Source organism: Hypomesus transpacificus, unplaced genomic scaffold, assembly GCF_021917145.1.
Source record: "Hypomesus transpacificus isolate Combined female unplaced genomic scaffold, fHypTra1 scaffold_283, whole genome shotgun sequence".
NCBI lineage: Eukaryota > Metazoa > Chordata > Actinopteri > Osmeriformes > Osmeridae > Hypomesus > Hypomesus transpacificus.
In genome coordinates, this window is record NW_025813810.1 from 34,257 (window position 1) to 55,581 (window position 21,325).

Below are 21,325 nucleotides of genomic sequence, written 5' to 3' on the forward strand. Positions count from 1 at the left end.
GGCAAGGGAGAGAGAAACATCTGTCCAGAATGACTGACATGTGAGTAGAGTCCTGCTATATCTAACAGTGTCTCCTGTCTGTCAGCCTGTCTGCCTGCCAACCTGTCTGTCAGTCAGCCTGTCTGCCTGCCAACCTGTCTGTCTGTCAGCTTGTCTGTCTGTCTGCTCACCTATCTCTGTCTTGTCATTTCCATATGATCATTTTTGCATACAGCAGGTGCAAGAGCAGTAGGTGACTAACGTCCACCCCCATCTGTCTCCCTCGTGTAGCAAGGCAGGCACAGCGAGGCAGAGTGGGAGTCGCTGCTCTCGTTCCGTCTGTCTGGTGCTGGCGGCTCTGGCTCTGGCTATGCACCTGCTGCTGGTCCTCTTCTGTTTCTCTGTTCTCTGGACATCCTGCTTCCTCCCCCCGCTCCCCTCCTCCTCCTCCTCCTCCCCAGCCAGCAGCTCCCAGGTGGCCCACAAGGCTGAGAACGGTCTCAAAATGGCTGCTGCAACAAAAGGGCCCATCGAAGCTAAGATGTCAGACAGAGACAGCCAGGTGGGAGGTCGCTCCAAGCTAAACGCTCTCTTCAGCCATCCGCTGTACAACCTGCCCCGCCCCCAGCTTCAGGAAGATGATTGGCTGCTGAAGTTCAAGCCAGAGACAGAGCAGAAGACCATGGATGAAGCGCTGGAGAGTTTCATACTAGACAGTGAGTGGTGAGTAACACAACACACCCACCATCCGATCTGGAATTGCTCTACAAATACTGTCATCTAGAGTGCCACACTTCTCTTCATCAATACAGATAAATAACTCTCATCATAGAGAAAATTACATGACTGGTTACGCGATACAAAACTCTCCCATAGGCCAAGCGACAGCGAGGAGGATGGCTACGACAGACTTAATTGGACGAGCAGCGCAGAGACCCACCCCCCGTGGCTGCGGTTTCACCTGGGGATCTCTCGCTGGGAGCTGTACGACAGGACGGACTCCAGCCTGGCCCAGCTCATTCACGACCTAGCCACGCAACGCATCCTCACCACAGGTACGACCTAGCCACGCAACGCATCCTCACCACAGGTATGTTCAGGGTCAGGTTGGCTAAGTTCTAGGTTTCAGGAGGTTCCCTTGGCTGGACAGTTCTAGTCCTCTTGGTTGGTCAGAAGCTCTGGAGCTCTGAAAGGGCAGCTTGTTAGCTTGTACGGCCAAGAGCGTTGATGTGAGTGTGCTGGTGTCTCTCTTAATCAGTCACAGATAAAACAGGCATATGTGTGTGTGAGTACCAGCCTCTGGTGGCTGTGCCATGCTGACAGCCTCTGGTGGCTGTGCCATGCTGACAGCCTCTGGTGTCCCAGTGGAGGAGAGGATTAACTACAGCATGTTCAACAGTGTTAGATGGTCCTCAAATCCTGGACTTTGGAGAAAAGTTTCTCCCTTCCTCTATCCTTACAAACAAAGACAGGTCATGTCAACAGAGACAGAAGTGAGTGTTGTGCATGTTTGTGTCAAACAACAATTGTACACATCCAAAATCTACTTTTAAAACCTTAAGGATTGTAGTTTCCACTGAAATAAGAGTCTGAAGCCGGGATTACAGCAGAGGCACTGGAGGGGAGGAGAACAGACACATTTGAAAGCCAGATAATCGAACATCAGATGTCAGGATCACATGATCCTTTGTTCTGAGGTCAGTTAATATAATCCTCCAGAGCTCAAAATCTTATTTACCCACACACACAAACACACCACACACACGCACGCACGCACACACACACACACACACCCACACACACACCACACACACACACACCACACACACGCACGCACACACACACACACCACACACACACACACCACACACACACACGCACGCACACACACACACACACACACACCACACACACACACACACACACACCACACACACACACACACCACACACACACACACACACACATACCCCCACACACAGATAGATAGATGCCCACACATACACAACACCCCCCAAACACACACACTTGTAAACCTCTCAAACACCTCCTCACCTCCTCCCCCTCTCTACAGCCCAGAGCTACTGAGAGCCGGGATTGTCTTCTGTAGTCTAGGCTCCACTCCCCTCCTCTTCAACAGACCACAGGCTGCTTGTAAACTGCTACATCTGAGTCACACTGTGCACTGACTGCATTTACCCATCTGACTCAACAGATTGATCCAAAATAGGCTGGCTACACTTGAGGCTAAATGAAGGCAAATATACATTTGAGTTTGTTGTCTGTGACTGTATTGACTGTATAGTGTGTGTATGTGTGTGTGTGTGTGTGTGTGCAGTGCAGAAGACAGGTGGGACACAGCTGAAGTTGAAGATGTCCTTCTCAAACCATGGAGAAGCGCTGCTCAAACCCATGAAGTAAGATGTTACACTCACACACACACACACACACTCACACACACACACACACACACACACACACCTGTACCACAACTTGACTTCCTCACTGTGTGTTGTGAGAAGACAGGAGAGGGACGTGGAGACAGACTTGAACCTCTTCTACTTCTCAGACTTTGAGAGACATAACGCGGAGATCGCTGCCTTTCACCTGGACAGGTAGGACGGCAGGAATACTGCCCTTTGACCCTAACTCGAACCTGACCATCTGCCTGCTCTCTTTCCCTCTCCTCATCCTCCCGCTCCGTTTCTGACTTCTGTCAGAATTCTGGGTTTCAGGAGGGTTCCTCCGGTGGTCGGCAGACTGATCAACGTGACCACAGAGATCAGAGACATCACCACTGACCGCAAACTCTCTAGAACCTTCTTTAACTCTCCTGGTGTGTGTGTTCAAATTAGCAAAACACGTCCAGCTAATAGCCGCTGTGGCCTTGCAGGTTGGTGTTGCGGTGATGACACCAGCTTGCAGGTTGGTGTTGCGGTGACGACACCAGCTTGCAGGTTGGTGTTGCGGTGACGACACCAGTATCAATCTCTCCACGTTTCTCTGGCTCCCCCTAGTGGGCAACGTGTGTTTCTTCGGCCAGTGTGACTACTACTGCTCCACAGAGCACGCGGTGTGCGGCCGGCCCCACGTCCTGGAGGTGTCCCTGGCCTCCATGCTGCCCGACCTCTCCCTGGCCCCCCGCCGCTACTGGAGGTCACCCTGGAAACGCTCCTACAGCCGCGTCAAGCTGGCAGCGTCAGTCCACACACACACTCACACACACCACACACACACACTCACACACCACACACTCACACACACACACTCACACACACACACCACACACACACACTCACACACACACCACACACACACACACACCACACACACTCAATCACACACACTCACTCACCACACACACACACACACACACACACCACACACACACACACACACACACCACACACACACTCACACACACACTCAATCACACACACTCACACACACACACTCACACACACTCACACACACTCACACACACACTCACACACACACACACTCACTCACACACTCACACACACACTCACACACACACACTCACTCACCACACACACACACACACACTCAATCACACACACTCAATCACACACACTCACACACTCACACATACTCAATCGCGCACACACTTACACTCACACACACTTACACTCACACATACTTACACACCCATTGGTTGTCATCCTTAGTGTAGGCTGTACTCAGTTGTTAGGTGAATCATTCAGTTTTTTTCAAATTCGCATTTATATTATAAATATTGTTGGTATAGTAGCTCATTTGAATAATGATGACAGGTTTAGATGATCTCTTGAGGTTTAGACAGGCTGCAGTCAGGAGACCTCACCCTTCCAGTGTACATGGACTTCTTACAAATGGCAGATCAGCTTGAAACTTGACACCCACTCAAGCACACACACATACAGGGATTAGAATACAACTAATATTGTACTAGGCTTTCATGAACTGTTTGTATGTTGTTTTCAATAAAAGTTAAATAAACAGAAGTATTTGACCTCCCACTAACGTGAGCTCTCTGTGTGCTGTGTTGCAGCTGGCAGCAGGATCCTGAGTACTGTGACATCGTGAAGAAGACTCCTCCCTACAGCCAGGGCAGCCGGCTGGTGGACCTGGTCGACATGGTCATCCTGGACTTCCTCATGGGTTAGTCTGCCACTGCCTGCTCTCCCTGCACAGACATGTTCATCAGTTAGGCCTGGCCTGTCCCTCCTGCAGGGTTACACTGCAACCCTGCTCCTGGAGAGATCCCCTCCTGTAGGGTTACACTGCAACCCTGCTCCTGGAGAGAGACCCTCCTGTAGGGTTACACTTCAACCCTGCTCCTGGAGAGATCCCCTCCTGTAGGGTTACACTGCAACCCTGCTCCTGGAGAGATCCCCTCCTGTAGGGTTACACTTCAACCCTGCTCCTGGAGAGATCCCCTCCTGTAGGGTTACACTGCAACCCTGCTCCTGGAGAGATCCCCTCCTGTAGGGTTACACTGCAACCCTGCTCCTGGAGAGATCCCCTCCTGTAGGGTTACACTTCAACCCTGCTCCTGGAGAGATACCCTCCTGTAGGGTTACACTGCAACCCTGCTCCTGGAGAGATACCCTCCTGTAGGGTTACACTGTACAGCTCACCTACAGTCAGAATGGTCATATAACCCAAACTGTAACCTTTCAATAAACCCCAGGTACTGTATGTTTGTCCAGGCAACATGGACAGACATCAATATGAGACCTTTGAGAAATTCGGGAATGAGACTTTTCTGCTTCACCTGGACAACGGGCGTGGGTGAGAACCTCAGACATGCTGTTTAAAGGAGTGAAGTTCTGTAGAACAGAGGTTCAGAAGACAACCTTGAGGTGCTGTGCTGTCTGACCAGCATGGCCCTGAGGTGACTGTGTTGTGTGAGGGGACTGTGTTGTGTGAGGTGATGTGTTGTGTGAGGTTACTGTGTTGTGTGAGGTTACTGTGTTGTGTGAGGTGACTGTGTTGTGTGAGGTGACTGTGTTGTGTGAGGTTACTGTGTTGTGTGAGGTGACTGTGTTGTGTGAGGTGACTGTGTTGTGTGAGGTGACTGTGTTGTCTGAGGTGACTGTGTTGTGTGAGGTGACTGTGTTGTGTGAGGTTACTGTGTTGTGTGAGGTGATGTGTTGTGTGAGGTGACTGTGTTGTGTGAGGTGACTGTGTTGTCTGAGGTGACTGTGTTGTGTGAGGTGACTGTGTTGTGTGAGGTGACTGTGTTGTCTTGTCCGGCAGGTTTGGCCGTCATTCTGTTGATGAGCTGTCCATACTGGCACCCCTACAGCAGTGCTGCAGGTAAGGAGGGCTCACCTCACCCCCTCATCACCTCACCCCCTCATCACCTCACCCCTCATCACCTCACCCCCTCATCACCTCACCCCCTCATCACCTCTCCTCCCTCATCACCTCACCCCCTCATCACCTCACCCCCTCATCACCTCACCCCGTCATCACCTCACCCCCCTCTCTCACCTCACCTCACCTCACCCTCCCAGCCACCTCTCTCACCTCACCTCACCCTCCCAGCCCCCTCTCTCACCTCACCTCACCCTCCCAGCCCCCTCTCTCACCTCACCTCACCCCCCCATCAGGATCCGTGTCTCCACGCTGCAGCGCTTGCGTCTCCTGTCCCTCCTGGAGTTCCGTCTGAGTGACGTCATGCGTGAGTCCCTGTCCCAGGACCCTCTGGTGACGGTGGCTCCTCTCCTGTCTGAGCAGCATCTCCAGGCTCTGGACCGCCGCCTGGCAACTGTCCTGCAGACAGTGCACACCTGTCAGAACCACCATGACGATGTCCTCTACAATGATGAATAGGAACACTGAAAACCACATCATGATTAAAATAAAAGTATTTTACAAGAAATATTGTTTTCACCTACCCGCTTTTTTCATTTGGTTTTTAAAAGGTACATAGGGATTTGAATGTGAACTCAAGAATGACATACTGTCATGTTCAAAGTGATCAAATCTGGATTATGGGGTTGTAAAACAGTAAACTGTTTATCCATCTGTGTTCCTGAGTTGTCAAAGACGTTGGTTTTACCCTCAACTACTGTAACCCAGGGAGTGGCAGCCCGCAATGTTCACTGACCAGAAGCCTGCTTGCTTTCACTTTCCAAACGTCATTTGACTGAAACGGAACACGGAACAGTCTGGGCAGGGACAGTGGGTGCCATTGCGCGGGACTCTTTTTAGCGCTTGAAAATTATTTATGTATTTGCTGTAATAATTGCACTTGACAATCCACTAGATTATAAATCTACTGTAACGGGTTTACGGTGGTATAATGCATTAACGTGCTTAGCTACAAACGTGCGCTTCGCTTCAAATATATTGGGATAGCCTATAAGCATTTATGCGGTTTGTAAAGACGATGGATCCGACAGATTTTCTAGAAGATGAGCAACTTCTGCAGTTCCTTCACTGCAGGAAAACTGAACTGTCAGTTATCGAAGATCCACGTCTCTTTTTGAACCAGCTTAACGACTACAATCTACTACCGACTGATATGTACGAGGTGAGACGGAAATCAGGTCTGTCAAACAGTCCGAGGCTGAGTGGCTGTTGAAAGAGCCATTGGCCGCAGCTTCAATGTTTTTTTTTATCAAAAGTGGGTGGGTGGCTGATTTTTTATGAATATTTATTTTGTGGCTTCCTCAAACGTTAAAGGTGATGCATGAACAAAGCCAAATATCACAAACCTTAACTTCTGGTACTACTTCGAAAAGGCACTTTGGTCACACATTTAACCACCACCTATTTAGGTCTACTTCAAAATCATCCATAGTCTAATAGATTTCCAAAGATTTGTTGAAATCAAGATCAGTTTAGCCATTTTCCTACTCCAAAAATTGTTTGTGGTGTTAAAGGCAGGATCGTTTTGAAAACGAGTTTGAAAGGATTCAAACCTAAATATCCCACTCTCACTTCAAAGCCACTCCTCCAAATCACATTCGTGCTTGGATAGGGGTTATGCGGAGCGCTCATCGTTTGAACCGGAAAACAGATGTAATCGTTTCCGCTTCTCACTTCTGTACACATCTGCAGCGCTAGGTGATCAAAATAACTTATATTGACAGGGAAGTTCAAGGATTTTATAAGTTGTATTACTCTCTACATTAGGCTAAGTGTGACAGGACTAAAGTGATGAGTTCATATAACGTTATAATAGCCTAACGTTAGACCGTTTCCCAGGAGGTAGCACTAACGCTAGCTCTACACATTAACTACAACATTACAGTAGGCTACATAGCTACACAACTAGTGCTAAGTTATCAATGAAATATATGAATTCAGCAAATTAATTTAAGAAGCTCATTTTAATTTAGTGTCATATCCATAAAATTATTCTGGTTTCTATAGCTAGGACCTATCCTTCCTAGAAGGAATTAGGTTTACTAGCCTAATACTAGGCCAAAAAAAACGTTAAAGTTAGCAGGTGTATAAGATTACGCTACCGACAAAATTGACCTGTAAATAAATACTGTCACACTGGTAGTTGTTGCAGTTGATTGCCAAACACTGCATTCTTTGAGTCCACTTGGACTTCTACAGGTACAGTCTTCGTTTGACTGTTTTAATCGTCTGCGAGCAAAAAAAAAAAAGGCTACTCCCCAGGGTACTTGGGGCTCTGGAAGTCCGTTTGGCAATCCTGTGTACATGGGAAATTGTAATTAAGGGTAGCTCCTTTAATCACCGGCTATAGTAGGTGGCCTTTACTACGCTGTGTTTACCTCAAAAGCGGCCGGCTGGAAGTAGTTACATCTGTTTTGTAGAACCCGGAAGAATGTTGCGCATAACCCCTAGCCCGTCCAATCATTGCATTCGGTCTGAATCAATGGTGCCGTATAATTGGTCTTGTTTATTACAGTCCTGCGATGGCCACGGATATTGGTCTAATTTCATTTTACTGTCAAACCTTTAGATTTATTTGTTGCTATCATGATGTGAAGTTTATTGCAGCAAATATGTCAAAAAGTGCTTCTCAACAACATTACCTACCATGCCTTTAACTCTTTAAAACTTCCTTTCCTCAGTTGTCATAACAGACAATAGGCAATCATAGGCAATAATATGTTTTTTAAACTTTGTGTACAGAAAGTGATCCGGACAAAGAGCAAAGCTCAGAGACAAAAGAGTGTGTATGAGATGCTGGACTGGCTGGAGAGGAAGAGACCACAGCACATCAAGCTGTTCTGGAAGTGTGTGTTCAAGGAACATCTCCTTCTGCACTATCCCACTCTGCGGCAGCTGCGCAGCAGCCTGATGGACGGTCAGTTGGTCCCCAGCAATGCTGCTGTTACATCATCACTTCAAGTTCCAATGTTGTCAGTCTCTACCTTAATAGGCAGATATTGAGGACAATGTATTCAACAATGAACCATGTTATAGAGCAATACTATTAGACTTATCAAAGAACCAGAATTATTTTGACTTATAATCATGTGTGTCGCACTTGTGTTTAACCCAGCGTCTGTTCATGTAGGGTCGTTTACATTCTCTGAAGAACTACCAGAAAAGGTGGAGCAGGGCATAAAGAAGAAGACAGCTCCTGAGGACGGGGAAAAGATGGGGAAGAAAAAGAAGACAACAAGAAGTGTGAGTCTGGATGAGGAGAAGGCTGGGCCCTCCTCCCTGCACACCCCACGCAAGAGGAAGAAAGTCCAGAAGCCAAGCTTTGGTGAGTCCCAGGCTTCACTCTGGCTGCATTTGAATTTATTCCCTGAATCCTCTTTAACGTCAACGATAGGGTCAAAGGTTTTTAATTGTGCTTTTTGATGAGGTGGCCCTCTCTGTGTGTGTTCTCAGGGACTCCTCTGACGAAGGGGCAGAGCAGGGACATCTGGACCTGGGAGCTGTACCGGACGCAGGTACCGGTCACATGTGGGGACAAGGAGGGCATGCTGTACAGAGCCAAGCTGGCCAAAGGTGAGCGGGACTGGATGAACAAACAGTGTGTTGCTTCATTTACCACCCACATACTGAGAGAAGTCTTGTGAAATCTGCCCTTCTGATCTTTGATCTTCAGCTCTGTTTGTACTTTGCCTTGGATAAGTGTACAAAATGAAATGAATATACAATGTCAATTCAAATTCAGTGATTAGCCTGGTTTGTCAGCAAAGAGCGTTGACAGTGACTTGGGTGTCATTGTCCGGTGTTTATCTGGCGTTGGTTTGACTTGCGTGGCGCTGCTCCAGGAAAGAAGTGCATCATAGTCAAGAACGAGTGGTTCACCCCCGCTGGCTTTGAGGAGTTTGGGGGAAAGAAGAGCTGTGGGAACTGGAAAGGGTCTATACGATGTGGGGACACCTCTCTGGACAAACTGATACAGGTGAGGTGACCAGACCAATCTGTTCCACTCAATGACTAGTCAGTGTTTCTGAGGGCATGTGAACATGATGTACTGTGTTAGAGGTCTTAGTGAAGATATTAATCAGTTGGAGAGTGTCTGAAATGTTGTCCCTCTTTTTGCGTCTCTTCATGACTTCCCCCTCAGGAAGGTCACCTGACATCTCCAGGCTTGACCAGAGACAGGAGCCACAGTCCAAAGGTGTGACACCATCTGCACAGTAGACTGGTTCATCTGCAGTTCTGTATGTTCTGCAGATCTGTATGTTCTGCAGCTCTAAGTTCTGCAGCTTTATATAATAATAATAAATCATAAATTGTATTTAAAGGCGCCTTTCTCGACACTCAAGGACACCGTACTGAGGTACAAAAAACATTAAAATATGTTCAGCAGCTCTGTATGTGTGCTGCATGGTTGTATTAACCAACTGTCAGGTTTTATTCATGTGGAGACTTGGTGTGCTGCCCAGAATGATCTTGGAAGCTCTTTCAACAGAGACTCCAACAAATTGAAACATCTACGAACTACTGAAACTGTGCTTGTGTGTTTGGTGTGACTGACCCCTGTCACATGACTGACCCCTGTCACATGACTGACCCCTGTCACATGACTGACCACTGTCACACCCTGTCTTCTTCTTGGCATCCCCCTCTAGATTAAAAGAACTCCCAGAAGCCACTCCAAGACCTCCATTACTGGTTTGTATGGAAAACATGAATGGGATGTCATTGACAAGAAACAGTTGTTCAGGCCTTAAGACTTCAGACCAAAATGTTTGCACACAATGAATCTGATTCCAATCAACTAGTCGGGAAAACCATCCAGTCATTTTAGCACGTATTGTGGGAGTGACTAAAGGACAGACACGATCTAGAACATGCAGGGCAGGGGGTCCTAAGGACTAGGGTTGGTAAGGCTAGTCCAGACCACCAGGATCACAGTTGAAATCCCCCCACACACATTGTCAGAATACACAACGGACAAACTAAACATTCATGTCATATAAAGGATGTTGATGCCCCAAAAAACTAGTATCATGCTAAATTGAATCCATCTTTGTCTGCTCTTCACTCAGAATCTGAATCTGAGGAGGAGGAGAGAGAGACAGGAGAGTCCGACTCTGAACATGACCGTGATGGAGGTCAACCTCAAGTCTTCAAAGTGACCTGTGGGATCATCAGTGGAGTCTTGCATAAGTACCGTTTTGCGTCAGGTGTGTGTTTGGTGTTTGTTTACATCCAGGAAAGTAGTGCTCCTTCCTTGTCTCTCCTCACCTCTCCCTGTCTCTCCTCACCCCTCCCTCCCTGTCTCTCCTCACCCCTCCCTGTCTCTCCTCACCCCTCCCTGTCTCTCCCCACCCCTCCCTGTCTCTCCCCACCTCTCCCTGTCTCTCCTCACCCCTCCCTGTGTGTGTGTGTGTCCCAGGGACTTGTGGGAAGAGCATCCGTACGGAGCACAGCTGGATGACCCCCGTGGAATTCCTGAGTGAGGGGTCAGTCGCCTCAGATGACTGGAGATGGAGACAAGACATCCAGTGTGATGGGAGACCTCTCAGCTTCCTCATAGAGGTAGAGAAAGACAGAGAGAGAGAGAGAGAGAGAGAGAGAGAGAGAGAGAGAGAGAGAGAGAGAGAGAGAGAGAGAGAGAGAGAGAGAGAGACAAAGACAGACAGAGAGAGAGAGAGACAGAGAGAGAGAGAGACAAAGACAGACAGAGAGAGAGAAAGAGAGAGAGAGACAAAGACAGACAGAGAGAGAGAGAGAGAGAGAGAGAGAGAGAGAGAGAGAGACAGACAGACAGACAGACAGAGAGAGAGACAGACAGACAAAGACAGAGAGAGAGAGAGAGATAGACAGAGAGAGAGAGAGAGAGAGAGAGAGAGAGAGAGAGAGACAGACAGACAGACAGACAGACAGACAGACAGACAGACAGACAGACAGAGAGACAAAGACAGACAGAGAGAGAGAGACAGAGAGAGAGCGAGAGCGAGAGAAAGAGAGAGAAACTTAGAGGAGAGGCATTTTATTGCTATTTTGTCTTTTTAGGAGGGGAGTTTGACCATCCATACCCGGTGTGCGTGCAGGCTCTGCAGCTCAGACCCTGAAGACCTGGTGAGTCTGACTCCTTATCACCCAGCCCCCAGAAAACATGGAGCTGCCTTCATCACATGACTGCAGTCGTCCCTGTGAGCCCTCCTCCTGTAGCTTAGATAGTGATGTCAGGAGGCCTGTGATGTCATGACTCCTCTCCTTCACTGTGTCAGAAGGAACAGAGCAGCGATGATGACTGCTTCATCTGCCGAGGCGTTGGTGACCTGGTCTTGTGTGACACGTGTCCTCGATCCTTTCACCAGGACTGTCACCTGCCCAGACTGGACAACGCCTTAGTGAAGTGAGGAGAGGGAACAAGAGAGAGAGAGAGAGAGAGAGAGAGAGAGAGAGAGAGAGAGAGAGAGAGAGAGAGAGAGAAAGAAAGAGAGAGACTGAGGCTGAGTGGGGAGGATGAGAGAGAGAGAGAATTCAGATGTGTTGGTACATTACAGTAGAGCCACATGATCCACTTGTCCTAGCCATGTGTGGTTTGTGTATTTCTGTAGTAGCGAATGTGAGTGGGTGTGTACAGTCTGTGTGTACCAGACCAGCAAAGACTGGCGCTACCCAGAAGGAAAAACCCTGCAAGAAGCTCATTCCTGCCCTGTCTACACACAGCTACTGGTGAGCTACATCTGCTACCTGTCTGTCTATAAGCCTGCCTGCCTGCCTGCCTCCTTTCTGCCTGCCTGCCTGCCTCCTTTCTGCCTGCCTGCCTGCCTCCTTTCCTGCCTGCCTGCCTGTCTGTCTGTCTAACTGCCTCCTTTCTGCCTGCCTGCCTGCCTCCTTTCAGCCTGCCTGCCTGCCTCCTTTCTGCCTGCCTGCCTCTTTCTGCCTGCCTGCCTGCCTCCTTTCTGCCTGCCTGCCTGCCTCCTTTCTGCCTGCCTGCCTGCCTCCTTTCTGCCTGCCTGCCTCCTTTCTGCCTGCCTGCCTCCTTTCCTGCCTGCCTGTCTGCCTGCCTGTCTGTCTGTCTGTCTGTCTGTCTGCCTATCTGTCTGTAGATGGACTGTAAAGTAGAAATGTGTCTCCCTGACAGGAATGCCAGTATCTCCTCATGTATATGTACCATGCTGACGAGGAGAGGGTCTTTGCTACAGATTCCTGCCTTAAGGTTTGTTTATGGAAGGGAGGGAGGACAGAATACAATAGGATATCGTTTTTTGGAACGTTTGTTAGTGATGTCCCTGCCTGGGTTGTGATATTGAGGATGTTTGTGTCTCTGTCAGATCGAGGGCTACAGGCGTGTGGTCCGGACTCCCATGTGGCTGGACAAGGTGAAGGAGAAGCTCCAGCAGGAACAGTACCAGACAGTTCAACACTTCATGATGGACCTTCTGCTCATCTTCGACAACTGTGCCACTTTCAACAAGGTGAGATGAACAGGATCCACTGTCAAGGACCAGGAGATTTACACAGAACTCTACACGGAACCTCTAGTGTTCATGAGATGAGGCATGAGATGTACTCATTCTTCTGGTTTTGTACAGAGGTCGCCTTTACTATCAGTTGAATTTCTTGTCTTCTTCCATTTTGCAGGATGATAGAAGGATCCGTGATCTTGGATTCAAATTAAGGGATTGCTTTGAGAGCGAGTTCACTAGTGTTTTCAGGGTTCAACAGTAAACCTATTTCTGTCACGGCCACAGCCGTGCCCCCCTATTGTTTTTGGTTTTGCCCTGCCCTAGTGTTTCCCTGTCATTGTCGTCACCTGTCTCGTTCAGTTGTCGTTAGTTTCATTGTGTTCACCTGTGTCTTGTTTGTTTCTGTGTATTTAGGTTCCTGCTTTGTGTCCAGTCTTTGTCTTAGCATTACCCTTTGTCCCTGCGTGTACCCTGTCTGTTTCCCGTTTTGAGAATTAAACCCTTTTGTTTTTGGACCATGCCTGCTGACTCTCCTGCATTTGGGTCCTACCCCTCCACACGTCGTGACAGAATGCTAAGACCAAGATGGGACCCAGCAGAGAGTTCACCCAACCCTTTCCTAGGGACCCGCCTGGCCTTTGGTGGACCCCGAAGCCTGCAGCTCAAGGCCCACCCCAAGTCCTGGTTCCAGCCCCAGCCAAAACCCCGACTCCAGCCTCGGTCCTGCCCTGGGCCCCTGCCTCGATCCTGCCCTGTGCCCCTGCCTCATCCTGAGGTTGTGCCGCCCTGCGCCCGGACGAAGAAGGTTGCGCCGCCCAGCACCCAGACCACCAAGGCTGTTCCTGCCAGGGAGTTTCGGCCGCCTGCCGCCAGAACCCAGCCCTGTTCCTGCCCTGTACCCCTGCCTCGTTCCTTCCCTGTGCCCCAGCCTCGTTCCTGCCTTGTGTCCCAGCCTCGTTCCTGTCCTGTAGCCCAGCCTCGTTCCTGTCCTGTAGCCCAGCCTCGTTCCTGCCCAGTACCCCAGCCTCGTTCCTGCCCAGTACCCCAGCCTCGTTCCTGCCCGGTGCCCCAGCCTCGTTCCTGCCCTGTGCCCCAGCCTCGTTCCTGCCCTGTGCCCCAGCCTCGTTCCTGCCCTGTGCCCCAGCCTCGTTCCTGCCCTGTGCCCCAGCCTCGTTCCTGCCCTGAGCCCCTGCCTCGCCCCGAGGTTGTGCCGCCCAGTGCCAGGCCATCCGAGGACTCCTGGCCGCCTCCTCCTCCGCCCGAGGACTCCTGGTCGCCTCCTCCTCCGCCCGAGGACTCCTGGCCGCCTCCTCCTCCGCCCGAGGACTCCTGGCCGCCTCCTCCTCCGCCCGAGGACTCCTGGCCGCCTCCTCCTCCGCCCGAGGACTCCTGGCCGCCTCCTCCTCCGCCCGAGGACTCCTGGTCGCCGCCTCCTCCGCACGAGGACTTCTGGCCTCCTCCTCCGCCCGAGGACTTCTGGCTGCTGCCTGCCGCGGTGCCCGCGCTCCCAGGCGCCTCCTCGTCCGCGCTCCCAGGCGCCTCCTCGTCCGCGCTCCCAGGTGCCCCCGTGCTCCGGCGTCCGGGCCGCCCCCCGGACCTGCCTCTACCCTCTGCCCTGCCTCCGGGTCGCCCCCCGGACCTGCCCCGACCCTCTGCCCTGCCTCCGGGCCGCCCCCCGGACCTGCCCCGACCCTCTGCCCTGCCTCCAGGTCGTCCCCCGGACCTGCCCCGACCCTCTGCCCTGCCTCCAGGTCGTCCCCCGGACCTGCCCTGACCCCCTGCCCTGCCTTGTGGGTCGTCGGGTGACGTCCCTTGAGAGGGGGGTACTCTCACGGCCACAGCCGTGCCCCCCTATTGTTTTTGGTTTTGCCCTGCCCTAGTGTTTCCCTGTCATTGTCGTCACCTGTCTCGTTCAGTTGTCGTTAGTTTCATTGTGTTCACCTGTGTCTTGTTTGTTTCTGTGTATTTAGGTTCCTGCTTTGTGTCCAGTCTTTGTCTTAGCATTACCCTTTGTCCCTGCGTGTACCCTGTCTGTTTCCCGTTTTGAGAATTAAACCCTTTTGTTTTTGGACCATGCCTGCTGACTCTCCTGCGTTTGGGTCCTACCCCTCCACACGTCGTGACAATTTCATGCACCTTTTCTTGTTTTACTATGAGCTCATCCAAGGTGCTACTGTTTAATTATAATTATATTTGTTATAATCTAGAATAGTTTATATAGTTTCCTCAGATGAATCTGGGGTCTGTGTTTAATTTCTCTAATCTACTTTTTTTTGTCTTTGTTTTAAAGTATCTTTACTGCAATAGTCGCAGTATCTTTACTGCGGTTAGGGGATCAGGCTATTAATCAGAAAGCTGCTGTTTCGATTCCCGCCTGTACCAAAATGACGTGTCCTTGGGCAAGGCAGTTCACCTTACTTGCCTCGGGGGGAATGTCCCTGTACTTACTGTAAGTCGCTCTGGATAAGAGCGCCTGCTAAATGACTAAATGTAAATGTAACGTTCATGTCTGAACTGTACTCTTTTAATACTGCAATGAACATTTTTTCAACCAAAACTTCTTGTAGCACAATGTATCTGTTACAGATAATTAACAATAAACAAACATGATTAATCCATTTAATATTGAATACCATATAGGATTTTCATAATGTCAATCGGATGAAGGGAGGTATTTTGAATGAGATGGTGAATGACGGGATGTGCATTTCATAGTTTCCAGAGCTGGCGTCGGAGCTATCAGAAAGACAATTCTATTACATTTCCTCACAGAGACTATAAGTCATGCAGCGCTGCTTAGAAAAAGAAAAGCTGGCTGCTGCTGCTGCTGCTGCTGCACGTGGAAAGCGTCATGAGTGTGCGTTGTGTTTTTTTGCAGTCCTTGCGTATGACATCACAGGTGTCAGCGAATCCCTGCCCAGAGTTGCGCATCAGCGTTGCGCAGACGTGTTTGGACAAGAAAGAACGCAGCCATTTCCCAAGCCTGTTATATTGCGTCAAGAGGGTATGCGCAGTTGGAACAAAATGATCTACGGAAAGTGCAATTCTAAGCGTTATTTTTTATTGTCACCTGTGAGCAAAGGAGTCCAGAGTGCCAAACTTTTATACGAATTATTTTTGATCATTTTAACAATTAATTGAACTCAGACATTGCATATTTTCTCCACACAATCCCGAAAAACATATTTCTAGACAAATCCTAGCTGCAGTTATGAACGTTAAAACGGAAGCGTCTTTGGTAGAGTATGCGTCGTCGTCGCTTTTTCCCGACAGTCCAGGTTCATGTACCCCTGCAGACGGTACCAGCAGAGCGCGTGGAGGAGGCGGATTCGCGACTAGACACCAGGAGAGCCCACCGTGCCAACAGCCTGCTGCTAACACCTCCGCTATCTTATTGTGTGAGTTATCCTTGTCGACCGCATTCAACATGCCGTGGTTTCACACGTTCATGTATTCCTTGCTTCAGACGTTGAGGCGTGTGGTTCTGTGTGGTTCTGTGCGGGTTCTTCCAGGTCCTGTGAGCGCTGACAGGTTGTACTCCTTCACAGTCGCAGAAGGGAAAACCATTCTGAAGCTCTCCCCAGGTGAAGTCCGACTCTGGCCTCATTCTGTGTCCTCCGTGGATCGAGTTTCACCTTCAGTAGTCCTAAACGTTTGAAAGAACCTATTTCTAAGAAGTTTTAGTGCACTAGAAGCCTGTATTATTTTAACCTTTTTAGAAAGTTATTGCGGCAACTATAATTAAAATAACGAATTAACAGTTCCAGTATTAGTATATGCACATCAGATAATTAGTAATATCAGAATTATTCGCCAAGTATGTTTCCACAAACAAGGAATTTACTGTGGTAGGAAGGTGCATACGATAAACATAATAATCTTAAATATAAAATAGTATTAATATAAAAAAATATATTAATAGTAAAATAATAAACCAAAGTATATCAGTATGCAATTCCTTAACTCTCATATTGACATCGTTTTAGAGTAGCTTATATGACATCAGAATATTAGAATTCCTGAAATTCAGGTAAGGCTTTGGATTTAGGTTTGCCACCCCAAGTTTTCTATGAAAGCACTGAATGAAGACTTCAACCCCACTCCCCAACACACACACACAGCTCCCGCCATGCGCCCCCCTCTCTCAGCAGACAAGGTGACCACAGGAGAGTTCACCTACCAGAGCATCGTGTTCCTGATCGAGGCGGTGGGCCGCCGCTGGAGTCTGTACGGGACACGTGAGCGCTCGCAGCTCTTCCAGAGCGTCCAGAAGGAGCTCGAGGCCCAAGGTCACCCCCTGCCTGTGGAGCGCATCCGCCGCAAGTGGAACAACCTGATCGTCACCTACAAGAGGGTGAAAGACCGTGGCCGGGAGACGGGCCAGGCCAAAACCTCCTGGGAGTACTTTGAGGTCAGTGTCTAGTTTTGTCATGTCTTATATTTTATGTGACCACCCTGGTTGTTGTGGGTGTAAAGGTCGCTCCTTGAATCTTGACCTGTTCCCCCCTTTCCATCCTGGTCTCACTGTTCCCATGTTCCATGTTCACTCCCAACTCTCTGAGTCTCTGTGTCTCCAGATGATGGAAGCCATGTTGGGTGACACCATTGGAGCCCAGGCCAACAGCAGCACTGTCTCTGTGACCACCGTTCCCATGACAACTATCACTGCAGAGACTGTGGTTCCAGAATTCCAACCCCTTCTCTATCCCACCGGCGATATCCTCAGCACCTGTACTCAGACGCCCACCCTCGCCCCAACACCCCTCCCACCTCACAACCCCTCGAACACACCTCCCCCTGGGATGACCAATCAGACAGACCCTCTCAAGTCCCAACCGGCAGCTGTCCCTCTGTCCTCCCGTCGAGCTCTGTCCCATCTGAGTCGGGCTCGGCTGCACAGACAGAAGCTCAGCAGGTTCTCCTCCTGCTCCTTCCCCTCCTGCTCTTCCACCTCCTGCTCCTCTACCTCTCGCCAGGCACAGCAGCAGCAGAGACGGCTGGAGGAGAGCAGCTCCCTGCTGCAGGAGGTGCTGAGGAGGAAGGAGGAGCAGGCTGGTCTGGAGCAGGGGACCAGGAGCGAGGGCCGGGAGAGGAGGCGGGAGAGGAGGGAGGTCCGCATGGCTGAGTCCTTGGGAAGGATAGCCACCGCCCTGGAGCTTCTTTCCTCCAAACAGGACACTGTCATCGCACTGCTGCAGAGGTTGGCTGACAGGAAGTGATGTCAGGAACAAGTGCTCTTGAATGGCATTGCTCAGACACTGTTTTAATGTTATTTTTCCCCTGCCCCCCTCCCATTCTAAAACTTTCGATTGGAAAATAAGACATTGATGACGAGGCCAGGAATGAATTATAACATGAATTCGTATAACATGCTTGACATTAAATGTTGGACTTATGGCTAATGTTCACGTTGTTAAACCTAACCCTAGAGAATCAACTCAGTGTTGTGACCACACAAACACCCCATGTTTGGACAATAAATCACGCTTTAAGTTTCACTTTTGTTTTCAGTAACTTTACAGGCCAGACATTGCGTGCAGGATTGTTCAATACTCGCTCAATAATTCAGAACATACAACATTCAGGCTGTTTTGGTAGTAGATTTCAACCGAGAGGTAAGAAAGCAGTTTTTACCTGTGTTCCAAAAAAAACATCTAACATTTAGGGTTAGTGACTGACAAAGACCGATAGGCCCTACATTTCTACGTTGCTTTTGTCGACACGATTGCAAATAATCACAAATGTCCAATCACGCAGAAAAGGAGAATGTTGTATTAAATGGTAGCTTAAACTATAGACTATTTTAATATTTTGGAAGTTGTGTGTAATGATGTAAATTGTAATGATTTGACTCATTTACAACTTTCAATGTAACTTCAAAAGGGCTGGGCGATTGCATTAAACCTGCTGAGGTTTCATGGCCTGAGATCCTCTACGTTTTCTCTCGGGACGAGTCGGGAGTAATGTGTACAGGCTTGTTAAAGTATCATCAACACGTTAAGAACTCTCAATATACGTTATAAAGTGCATTCGTCTTAAAAGTTCATTGGCATTGTACCCGTTGCGTGCCCCATCTACAGCCTAACTCAAATGTCCTCTCATCGTAGTAGCCTCAAACCACGATTGTGAAGCCGGAGTGATGATGACGCAACACCAGATGCTTGAAATGGCCATTCTTCGCTGGCACGTTGTACTATACATAACATCTAAATACTCCCTGGGTACCATTCAGACAGGAGCCTACTAAGCGGATAGTAGTGTATTGCATGTGTTATAGTTTAACTGTCGATACGTTACTTTGACAGATAACCAGTCCTGGCCATGGAGTTAAATAATCCAGCTAAGAATGGTGAGTTGTAAATGTTGCCGACTCACTGTAAGACATATCAAAGTCAACGTTGTGACTTTAGCACTTTGTACCATTTGAAATAATAGCTCAAATTGAAAGAGAATCCTTAGATCATGTCAAATACAGAAATATATAAACAATTTGAATTCCAAATAGTTAAATACTTGCTGGAATCGGGCTACCAATCAGACGGTTGCCGGTTCGATTCCCAGCTGTGCAAAATTATGTTGTGTCCCTGGGCAAGGCACTTCACCCTACTTGCCTCGGGGAGAATGTCCCTGTACTTACTGCAAGTCGGTCTGGATAAGAGTATCTGCTAAATGACTAAATGTAAATGTAAACCAATTGAACAATTGGATGTTTTGTTTGGCTGGTTCATTAATAGGGTGATTAATAGAGATGACTTCCTTTAAACATAGATGTGATGCCAGCATGGACCATCATGCTGATTGGGAAGAGTGGAGTTGGGAAGAGCTCTTCAGGGAACACCATCATAGGCAGCCCTGTGTTTCAGTCAGACATGAAGCTGGCCAGGGTCACCCAGATCTGTGAGAAGGAGAAGACAGAGGTCGATGGGAGGCCCATCTCTGTGATCGACACACCAGGACTGTTCGAGACCAATCGCAAAGAGAAGGAGATCCTCCGTGAGATCCTGAAGCGTGTGAAGCTGCAGGAGCCGGGGCCGCATGCCTTCGTGGTGGTGGTTCCTCTGGGGAGGTTGACCATGGAGGACCAGGAGACCAACCTGCGGATTGAAGCTGCGTTCGGTCCCCATGTCTGGGACTACACCATCGTGCTGTTCACCTACGGAGACCGCTTGGAGGGCAAGTCCATTAATGACGTGATTGCAAGCAGCGATGCAAACCTCCGTGACTTCATCCGCAAATGCAGTGGCGGTTTTTTGGTGTTTGACAACAAAAACGCAGATAGTAAACCAGATCAGGTGTCCAGGCTGCTGGAGAAGATAGACACCCTGGTGGCCTTAAATGGAGGAGGGTGCTACAGCAGTCAGCTGTACCCCCCGAAGGAGAGGAGGGTCAGGGAAAAGCAGGAGAGCATCCTGGCACAGAAGGACGGAGAGATCCGCCGTAAAGAGAGAGAGCTGGAGGACAAGTACAAGGACGAGGAGCTTAAGAAGAAACGTCAGGAGCTGTGGAGAAGAGAGGAGGAGGAGGCCAGGCAGGAGGCAGAGAGCCAGCCCAGTAAAATCGTCTTTGTTGCAATATTCCTAATTGTTTTTGCAGGTCTAACAGGAGTGGCATACTACCTGTTAAAAGACATTTTTTTGTATTTGGCAGTGGTGGTTGTGGGTGGTTGTCTCCTGTTTAAAGACCAGCTGGTTCATGTTGTGGGCAGGTGGTTGAGAAAATGAGAAATAGTAATCAGTAGTTGAGTTTGAATGTTCTGTTGTTGGGTTTCATTCACACTTTCTAACCTTAATTTTTCAGTTTCAACTCTGAACTTAGTTTGTCTTATGCGATAACATGTCCTGTAAGTGATTTCTATTTTTTAAATTTTCACAAAGAATGGAGAATAAATCTTTCATCCTGAATCTTTTTAGTATTGTTTGTGTGTATTATTAAGAATAAATTAAGTATTTACAATGATTGACTACTGGGTATCATTGGTTAATTAATAACAATGTAGTAATTATTGTTGATCAACGTATTGACAAATGTTGCTTATCACAAAATTCATTAACATTTAATCGACAATAAAATGTAATTGACGCAAACAGTTTTGTTTTGGATGATAAATTATAAATGCTTGAAAGTGAAAACAGATGATGCATGACTAGCCTTTAACAAATATGTATTTTGACAAAATGTTGATTTTTTTACAAGGATATAGGGGGGGGGGGATCCTTTTTTTTTTTAAGCGACACTGACAGGTAATCACCCTCCACACGTCGTGACAATTTCATGCACCTTTTCTTGTTTTACTATGAGCTCATCCAAGGTGCTACTGTTTAATTATAATTATATTTGTTATAATCTAGAATAGTTTATATAGTTTCCTCAGATGAATCTGGGGTCTGTGTTTAATTTCTCTAATCTACTTTTTTTTGTCTTTATGTTTTAAAGTATCTTTACTGCAATAGTCGCAGTATCTTTACTGCGGTTAGGGGATCAGGCTATTAATCAGAAAGCTGCTGTTTCGATTCCCGCCT

The 21,325-nt window shown here is 48.5% G+C and overlaps 4 protein-coding genes across 10 annotated transcripts; all 4 read left to right on the forward strand.

The window, feature by feature from the left end:
• Nucleotides 1-5,820, forward strand: fam20cl (family with sequence similarity 20 member C, like). The gene is made up of 11 exons (XM_047015195.1): nt 1-40; nt 271-702; nt 856-1,034; nt 2,318-2,396; nt 2,502-2,594; nt 2,700-2,815; nt 2,997-3,177; nt 4,031-4,140; nt 4,692-4,773; nt 5,242-5,301; nt 5,598-5,820. Exons 1-11 carry the CDS (start codon nt 30-32, stop codon nt 5,818-5,820), a joined length of 1,566 nt encoding a protein of 521 aa, XP_046871151.1. The 5' UTR covers nt 1-29.
• A 310-nt stretch (nt 5,821-6,130) lies between these two features.
• LOC124463463 (nuclear body protein SP140-like protein) lies at nt 6,131-13,173 on the forward strand. 2 transcript variants are annotated; one of them, XM_047015192.1, is made up of 15 exons: nt 6,131-6,523; nt 8,104-8,278; nt 8,477-8,686; nt 8,815-8,934; nt 9,204-9,337; nt 9,503-9,556; nt 10,011-10,053; nt 10,431-10,568; nt 10,781-10,923; nt 11,401-11,466; nt 11,619-11,746; nt 11,952-12,069; nt 12,482-12,556; nt 12,672-12,815; nt 12,982-13,173. In XM_047015192.1, the coding sequence occupies exons 1-15, from the start codon at nt 6,362-6,364 to the stop codon at nt 13,066-13,068; spliced, it is 1,797 nt and encodes a 598-aa protein (XP_046871148.1). In that variant the 5' UTR covers nt 6,131-6,361; the 3' UTR covers nt 13,069-13,173. The 2 variants fall into 2 exon arrangements, with proteins under 2 accessions (XP_046871148.1, XP_046871149.1); XM_047015193.1 differs by having other exon boundaries at nt 8,492-8,686; nt 12,982-13,151.
• Nucleotides 13,174-15,736: 2,563 nt separating this feature from the next.
• Nucleotides 15,737-18,304, forward strand: LOC124463460. Of its 4 annotated transcripts, none has more exons than XM_047015183.1 (4): nt 15,737-16,204; nt 16,319-16,390; nt 16,955-17,217; nt 17,384-18,304. In XM_047015183.1, the coding sequence occupies exons 1-4, from the start codon at nt 16,018-16,020 to the stop codon at nt 18,023-18,025; spliced, it is 1,164 nt and encodes a 387-aa protein (XP_046871139.1). In that variant the 5' UTR covers nt 15,737-16,017; the 3' UTR covers nt 18,026-18,304. The 4 variants fall into 4 exon arrangements, with proteins under 4 accessions (XP_046871139.1, XP_046871140.1, XP_046871141.1 ...); XM_047015184.1 differs by having other exon boundaries at nt 16,958-17,217; XM_047015185.1 differs by lacking the exon at nt 16,319-16,390 and having other exon boundaries at nt 16,928-17,217.
• On the forward strand, nt 18,036-20,759 carry LOC124463458 (GTPase IMAP family member 7-like). 3 transcript variants are annotated; one of them, XM_047015179.1, is made up of 4 exons: nt 18,310-18,421; nt 18,690-18,989; nt 19,112-19,155; nt 19,575-20,759. In XM_047015179.1, exons 3-4 carry the CDS (start codon nt 19,128-19,130, stop codon nt 20,525-20,527), a joined length of 981 nt encoding a protein of 326 aa, XP_046871135.1. In that variant the 5' UTR covers nt 18,310-18,421; nt 18,690-18,989; nt 19,112-19,127; the 3' UTR covers nt 20,528-20,759. The 3 variants fall into 3 exon arrangements, with proteins under 3 accessions (XP_046871133.1, XP_046871134.1, XP_046871135.1); XM_047015178.1 differs by lacking the exon at nt 18,690-18,989 and having other exon boundaries at nt 18,299-18,421; XM_047015177.1 differs by lacking the exons at nt 18,690-18,989; nt 19,112-19,155 and having other exon boundaries at nt 18,036-18,421.
• The last annotated feature ends 566 nt before the right edge of the window (nt 20,760-21,325 follow it).

Coding starts and splice junctions, on each gene's coding strand:
- fam20cl (XM_047015195.1), top strand. Junction 2,397..2,501: donor GCGCTGCTCAAACCCATGAA/GTAAGATGTTAC, acceptor TGTTGTGAGAAG/ACAGGAGAGGGACGTGGAGA. Junction 2,816..2,996: donor AACCTTCTTTAACTCTCCTG/GTGTGTGTGTTC, acceptor GGCTCCCCCTAG/TGGGCAACGTGTGTTTCTTC.
- LOC124463463 (XM_047015192.1), top strand. CDS start 6,362: ATGCGGTTTGTAAAGACGATGGATCCGACAGATTTTCTAGAAGATGAG. Junction 10,054..10,430: donor CTCCAAGACCTCCATTACTG/GTTTGTATGGAA, acceptor CTCTTCACTCAG/AATCTGAATCTGAGGAGGAG. Junction 12,070..12,481: donor CTGTCTACACACAGCTACTG/GTGAGCTACATC, acceptor TCTCCCTGACAG/GAATGCCAGTATCTCCTCAT.
- LOC124463460 (XM_047015183.1), top strand. CDS start 16,018: ATGAACGTTAAAACGGAAGCGTCTTTGGTAGAGTATGCGTCGTCGTCG. Junction 16,205..16,318: donor CACCTCCGCTATCTTATTGT/GTGAGTTATCCT, acceptor GGGTTCTTCCAG/GTCCTGTGAGCGCTGACAGG. Junction 17,218..17,383: donor CCTCCTGGGAGTACTTTGAG/GTCAGTGTCTAG, acceptor CTGTGTCTCCAG/ATGATGGAAGCCATGTTGGG.
- LOC124463458 (XM_047015177.1), top strand. CDS start 18,190: ATGTTGGACTTATGGCTAATGTTCACGTTGTTAAACCTAACCCTAGAG. Junction 18,422..19,574: donor TAGTAGATTTCAACCGAGAG/GTAAGAAAGCAG, acceptor CTTTAAACATAG/ATGTGATGCCAGCATGGACC.